We start from the raw sequence: 7,907 nt of genomic DNA on the forward strand, positions 1-7,907 counted from the left end.
GCTCATGTAACCAACAGGGATTTTACCTACATCCATTCAGTCAGTTTATGGGGGTTTAAAGAAATTCCAAAGAGTCATCAGAAGAGGAAAAATAAAGGTAATGCTTTTTGCCACACAGGTAGAATCTTTGAAAATATGTGTAATATGTAAAACATTTTGACACCCCCATAAATATTTTTCCAGAATTAAGAGTATAAATTGCTTCTCTTGTTCAAGTGCTTCCTATCAGCTTCTGTAATCACTACTCACAGTAACCTCAACTCCTGCCACAATGTACAAAATGCAACTCTTGTCTTGCATCGTACTGACTCTCGCACTCGTCGCAAACAGTGCACCTACTACTTCAAGCTCTACGAAGGAAGCACAGCAACAGCTGGAGCAATTGCTGCTGGACTTACAGTTGCTCTTGAATGGGGTTAATGTGAGTATATTCCCTTTCCTACCAAAATTATTATATATAATTTTTTTGAACTGGAGTTCATTTTTTAATGAAAATATATTATGCTTTCTCAGAATTATGAGAGCCTCAAACTCCCCAGGATGCTCACATTTAAATTCTACATGCCCAAGAAGGTAAGTACAACTTTCTACATTCAATTTATGTCTTTTTTTTTTAAAGATTTTATTTGTCACAGAGAGAGAGAGAGCGTGAGCACAGGCAGACAGAGTGGCAGGCAGAGACAGAAGAGAAGCAGGCGCCCCGCTGAGCAAGGAGCCCGATGTGGGACTCAATCCCAGGACGCTGGGATCATGACCTGAGCCAAAGGCAGCTGCTTAACCAACTGAGCCACTCAGGCATCCCCATTCAATTTATGTCTTAATAAAATTCAAAGCTGTATGAAAATTTGTAACTGATTAGATTAATAGCACTTCATCTGAAAAGCATCAGTAACTTCAATATTTAAAAAAACAATTTGGTAAGGAAGCTTCTGTAAAATAGCTTTGCATATATATTTTTCTGTATGTATTTGTGTGTGTTTTGGGAAGAGACAAGAATAATATTCCCAGTTTATTGATGGGACAATTTTAAAAGATTATATTGACTTATTTTTATTTAAAAATTTAAAACTTGAGAGATATTTGATTATATCATTTTACCATGCAAATTATCAAAGTTGATTTCCTATTTTTAAAAATCCTTCATTGTTTTAGGAAAAATTCCTAAGGGCCTATCTTTGAGAGGCAGCATAGTAATGACCAATAGCATGGTCCCTAGGACCAGATTCTCTGAACTGGAATCCCAGCTATGTCTTAGCTTTTGTGACCTTGAGCAAGTTGCCTACTCTGACTCAGTTTCTTATCTACTTATGTGAATGATAGTTATAGTTCATATAGTTTTGTGAGGATTAACAGGTAAATGCAAAGTACTCAAAATCGTGTCTGATATAGGATAAATACCATATAAACATTAGCTATTAGTAAAAACAAAATTCTCCCTCAGAATATAAAGTAAAATTTTGGACTTACACATCTTTTATGCCAATAGACCTAGCATTATGGATGCTATATGACTTGTTTTCCAGGATTTGGGTATTCAGATAAACATAGATCATCTAAGCTCCTATGGCTATACTAGAAATATAAAGTTTCTTAGTAGTTGTGCCAGTCAACAGAGAATGCGCATAACTTTGTGCTGGAAAGAGTTAGTCCCGGGGTGAATCCAAGCCCAGAAAAAAAAAAAAAATGGGATTTAAAGGTCATGGATGTAATCTCATTGACCTCTTATTAACTGAAAAAAATTATTCTTCAAACTACTCTTTTAAAAGATGAAAATAACTTGAGATGCTTCTTCAACTTAAGAGCCACATAACTCTTAACTCTAGCTTCATAAAGACACTAGACTGTTTTCTGAGGAAAACAGCTCCAAATAGTTAAGCCCTGAATTTGTAGTAACAAGTTAAAAGGCCAGTGGATAGAAATGTCATCAAATGTGTGTGGTGTAGTCCTAAGTCACGCTTTAAAGATTTCTAGAAAGATAACATGAGATTATGTGCATAATTTAGAGGGTGGTGAAATTCTTTGAAATCTAACAGTTTCTAAACCACATCTCAAAATCTATTTGAAACCCAAAGTAATGTGGTAAGCTCCACTCATTTGCTCATTTTACCACCATTTTATTTTGCAAAAAAATTTCAGGAAGTTATAAAAACATTTAATTCAAAGGATGCTATGTTAGAGCTATAAAGAAAAAGAATTAAAATTTAATCTTGGCTCCACCTAATCATGTGACTTTGGGAAAACACTTAAATTCTGAGATTTATTTTCCTTCTTTATAAAACGGAGATTAACAACACTGCATTGCTATCTCAAGAGGTGGCTGTGAGACTTAAATGTGCTTGTTTGGGAATAGACACTTTAAAATTATAATGTGCTATGATGAGAGCTGTAAACTGCATAAAACTGATAAATCACAGACCGGTACCCCTGAAACAAATAATATATTATATATTTATAATAAATAAAATTATAATGTACCAGAAAAATACGAAATACTATCATTGTAACAGATCACATGGGTGAGGAAGTATATAGGTTTAAGTCAGGAGGGCCACCCAAAATCCCTTCAAATATTCTACTCTTTAATTTGGTTGGGGCACATAATTTTTTAATGCATCTTAATATACTTATAGAAAAGTAAAAAAATTAGGACACTTATATGACTTGCTATATTGAGAGTCATTACTATATGATTAAAATTCCATAATCTATAAAATGCTGGGATTGTGACAGTATCTAAGAGCTCCTCTGTTCTTAACATTCTATAATTCTCAACTCTTAGATTAAATGTTAGAATTATAAAAAGTGATCCTATACTTCCATGCTGTGACTGCTCTGATTCTAATAATTTCTACACAGAGGGGAAAAGAATTCTGCCTATATCTGTGATTTGCATTTGGGTACAGAAATGTTGACTTTGGGCAAAGCCAAATTAAGTTGAAATTATTGACTTATCATTTAACATTCATTCATTCACTCATTTTAGAGAGAAGAAGCAAGCATGAGCAGGGGGAAGGGCAGAGGGAGAGGCAGGCTCCTTAGTAAGCAAGGAGCCCAACATGGGATTCCATCCCAGGCCCCTGGGATCATGACCTGAGCTGAAGGCAGCCACTTAACTGACTAAGCCACCCAGGCCCCTCTCATTATGTAACATTTAATGCTAAACATGGGTAGATGAATTCTAGTTTTTCCAGTCTTATGAGCTACATTGGTACATATTTAAAGTAATGCTGACAATAGGAAGAATAATAAAAACTATTCTCACTAGAGACTAATTTCTGGTTCTGACCTTTAGGGCAAACTGACCTGACAACTATTTTTATTATTATTCAAGGCCACAGAATTGACTCATCTTCAATGTCTAGCAGAAGAACTCAAACTTTTGGAGGAAGTGCTATATTTAGCTCAAAGCAAAAACTTTCACTTGACAGACATCAAGGAACTAATGAGCAATATCAATGTAACACTTCTGAAACTAAAGGTAAGGCATTACTTTATTTGCTCTCCTGAAAACAAAATAAATGGAAGATCATCTTAAAGTGGTATAACATTTTTATAATTTGTGAAGTTCTCATGCATTTTAAGACCAATGTGAACATGTATCATTTTTATGTTAGATGATACACTATGGAACAGGGGAGTATAATTTAGAGGGTTTCTGCCTACTATTCACCTAGAGATAAGCCCATAACCCAGCACTCTGTCACCTCTTTGTCACATTAATACAAAACTGGGAATGGGAAAAGACAACTGAATTTTGCAGAAAGCGGACAGGTTTTGTTACATATTTTCTAATTCTTTCAGATCATTTTCCAGAATAGCCAATCTAATTACCTAAAGGCTTTTAAAATGCAGTTTCCCTATTATTTGGTGGAAGGTTTGAGAGATTTACCTAAAAAAAAAAAAAAAAAATTAAAACTAAAATCGCCAGTGGGCTAGACAATTAACTCCTTATTTAGAGATAATACATTTAAGAACTTAAGTATTTTTAAATGCATAGGAAATACTAAATATACAAGAGACTCAGGTGATGTGAAGAGATTCATGGCTCTCTTTTCTCATCCCATCTGACAAAGTACAAATTTCATGAGTTAATAGGTCTCCAAAATAGCATAATTTTAATTATATTAGAGCCAAGTTTCTAAAATTATAGTAATTCCAGTTGTTTCCAAATAAGTCATTGTATTAGTAGACTGTTTCTTTTCATCTACTTAAAAAATACATTGAAATCAATGTCATCTAAACATTGATATATAATAACAATGGCAAAAGGTTTGTTACAAAATTTTTGACCATCAGAAAACTCATTCTTGATGTAAAATTAAGATAAAATTATGTGCAAGTCAAAAAATGTCAGCTATTTTAAAATTTTTAATTTAAAATTAAATTTTAAAAGTTAAAATTTAAAAAAATTTTAAAGCTAATTTAAAAAATTTAAACCTTCCCAAGAGGTTGTAATATTCAAATAATTATATGTAAGAGGGTATATAACACTGCAACAGTTTATTTAAAAGAAATACTTATCTTACTAGGTTTATATTTCCATGGTAGGAATTACCTCAGTTTGAAAAATTGCTCTCTTTTATCTTGTTATATTTCAAAATATTTGTCAGCTAGAGACAGAGTTAAAATAGCTCCTACCAGCAGAGAACGTTATTTTCTAAAAAAGTCCACAGAACATAATTTCTAATGTTTAGACTTTTAAAATTTGGGAAGCTTACCTGCATTAATACTAAGGTGGAGTGGGAATGGGTATGAGTATTTATGAAAATGTTCTTCACATAAATATTTTCCAAACAAAAGCTTATCCTAACTTACTCTGGGCTGGTTCTATTTTGCTTTGGGGAACTATGAGGAGATTCACTAAAGTTAATAGGAGGTTTAAGATCTGAAAAAGAAGTAAAATATGTAAATGACTGTATACATGTAACCTATAAATAGATATATGCCCAGAGGAAGCATATTTATTTTGCATGCAGCATTTAATGAAATATTTGTCTAGAACTGTTTTTACTTAAAATGTTTACCTTTATACAATCCAGGAAAAAGAATTCTTGTATTCACTGAGATGGGCAGAATTGACAAATGAGGAAAATCTTAGTGTATACGTTACTATCACTTGTTATCAACATAGAACTTTTTGGCATACCATTTCAATCATTTCAAGAAAATGTGATTGATTAATATATTAAACATACTTGAAAATAAAGGGCATCAGTTATAAATTATTCAACTGGGAATAAGTATATATGGGAAACTACCTTGAACTAAAAAAATTAAAAATTTTTCTTTTATAGGGATCTGAAACAAGTTTCAAATGTGAATATGATGACGAGACAGTAACCATTACAGAATTTCTGAACAAATGGATTACTTTTTGTCAAAGCATCTTCTCAACACTGACTTGATAATTAAGCACCTCCTATTTAAATGTACCAGGCTTTCTATTTATTTAAATATTTAAAATTTATATTTATTTTTTGATGTATGGTTTGCTACCTTTTGTAATTATTATTCTTATACTTCATATGGTAAATATGGATCTTTTAAGATTCTTTTTGTAAGCCCTAGGGGCTCTAAAAACTCACTTATTTAACCCAAAATATTTATTTTTTATATGGAATTGTTAAATATGTCTATGTAGATAAGTTAATAAAATTATTTAATAAAGATGAATAAAAATCAGCCCAGCCATTTATTGTTCTAGGAATAGCACAAAGTAAAACATTTCTGAACTCATGTGAACTCATAAGATAGTTGATGCTTCCAAAACCCACTCTTCCCCTGAAGAGGTATGTGGAATAGGGAAATGGGCTTCTCAAAGTTCTTGCTTTCTCCTTTCATATGCAGATTGGATCCTTAGTTCTAGTTTGAGCAAATCTCATCAAATCACACTACTTTCCTTCTTCAGGTTATGCCTTAAACAAGATGCCAAACTTGAAACTCTTCATATAATTGGTGTGCCTCTCTATCCATTCTCCAGCATCTTACAACTTGCTGTCAGGAGGCTTACTTGTATAACATATACCAAAGTTCTCCCCTGCCCTCTGGCTTTCCAATGGCTCCCACTACTGGGGAGCTCTGGTAGGATGTCTGGGGGACAGAAAAGATCACCTGACTCTACATGTGAAGTAGTCTCTGGATGGCTTTACCTCCCAACCAAAAAACCCAGTTTCTCTCAAGACATTTTCCTTCTAGGTTCTGCTAACTTTTCCTTCCACTCCTCCCTTCAGCCCTAGGGATAGTAACACTTCAACCATTACTAGCTCCAGGGAACTGCATTATCCCTTGCAGCTTCCCTGTACCATGATCAGAGTTTGGTAAATTGTCTCTTTATTAGATCCTCCTTGATGTATTCTGAGTATGCCATCTCTTTTCTGGTTCAAACATATTAATCATGCCAGAAACAGTCACGAGAAATAGATCACCAAAATCAGATCTGGGTCTGGCTTCATTATTAGGAGTGAGATCGTGAGAGTTCATGAGATATGAGATGTAGATATTTTGCCAGATATAGAGACTGAGAATTTTAAACATCTATTGACAGAGCCAACCTCATTTTCTTTAATAGCATCCTATTGAGGAAAAATCACTCTTCTGCTTAAAAACCTTCCAGTGACTTACAAATTAAGGGAAATTTTCCTCAGAACTCACCTCTAACACCTGTCATTACCTCCAGGCCTAAAATGAAAGTTAAGATCTCAACATCACTGAGGTTGTGAGAATAAAACGTGTTTAGACCAACAAGGGTGAAAACTAAGTCAGGTGTAGGCTGATTTAATTTAGGGCAGTGAAACTCCCTGGGATTCAGAATTTAAAGAGAACTTGCAAATGGCATTAATAGTTGGTCGAATAAATTCTTGCACTCCACAGTGGCCTTTTAAATGATATTTAAATGCCAGAGTTTCCCTGTAGAATAAAGAGTCCAAAGGACCAGGGGAATAGAAATACTGGAATGGATCTATTATGTGCAGTCTTCTCATCTTGCCTAAGAAGTTATGAAGAAATGGTAACATGATGCTGACACCAGCATCAACCAAAGTTGTATGGTGTTTTTGTGGTTTGTTTTTTTTTTTTTTTTTTTTTTTCATTAAACCAGAAATAACAGATGGTGATGCAATGGAATTGGTTTCCCTGATCTGAGACTAGTGGAGCCCTAGAGTAATAAAGTTCAGGTGAGAGGTTCAGGCGAGAGCATTTAGCCCTCAGAAACAAGGTGGAAGCAATCACTAACTACAATAAACCATAGGATAAAGTGCTAATCAAAATGTTGATCTAAAAGGATCTGCAATGGTGACTGAGTGAACACAAGATCCCTAAAAATTCAAAGATTCTAACTCTGCTGCGCAGAAATAATTGAAAAATCACCATAATTGGGAATCATGGACTGTTTCCATGGGGGAAAAAACAAACAAACCATGCCTTGTGCAGGTTTAACTTAAAACATAGTTAAAGTTATACATAAAGTTAAAACATAACTTGGCTTGTGACAAAACCCTGGCAGAGAAAAATGTCTGACCACAGAACACCAAATGATTATGCCACCTGAACTTCCCATCATGGGCTAGTTATTAACTGATGTACTGAAACAATATTGGGTGAACAGAGCAGCATTTCACCAAAAGATGAAAGTGAGTAGGTTTGAATGGGTCTAGGAGGAAGAATTAAACTGCATAAGGAGGTAGCTTAGAATCTTATGGTACTTGATTAATCATTCTTTCTCAGTCCATCCTTTTGGATTCTTGGGGAGCTTCCTATTAAAAATTTGAGAGGGAGGTGGGGCGCCTGGGTGGCTCAGTGGGTTAAAGCCTCTGCCTTCAGCTCGGGTCATGATCTCAGGGTCCTGGGATCGAGCCCCGCATCGGGCTCTCTGCTCCGCAGGGAGCCTGCTTCCTCCCCTCTCTCTCTGC

The 7,907-nt window shown here is 34.6% G+C and overlaps 1 protein-coding gene across 1 annotated transcript; it reads left to right on the top strand.

The window, feature by feature from the left end:
* The first annotated feature begins 241 nt into the window (after nucleotides 1–241).
* LOC111154869 (interleukin 2) lies at nucleotides 242–5,678 on the top strand. The gene is made up of 4 exons (XM_022514806.1): nucleotides 242–421; nucleotides 514–573; nucleotides 3,332–3,478; nucleotides 5,295–5,678. The coding sequence occupies exons 1-4, from the start codon at nucleotides 272–274 to the stop codon at nucleotides 5,403–5,405; spliced, it is 468 nt and encodes a 155-aa protein (XP_022370514.1). The 5' UTR covers nucleotides 242–271; the 3' UTR covers nucleotides 5,406–5,678.
* The last annotated feature ends 2,229 nt before the right edge of the window (nucleotides 5,679–7,907 follow it).

The sequence above is a fragment of the Enhydra lutris genome, unplaced genomic scaffold (assembly GCF_002288905.1).
Source record: "Enhydra lutris kenyoni isolate GAN:26980312 unplaced genomic scaffold, ASM228890v2 scaffoldscaffold3, whole genome shotgun sequence".
NCBI lineage: Eukaryota > Metazoa > Chordata > Mammalia > Carnivora > Mustelidae > Enhydra > Enhydra lutris.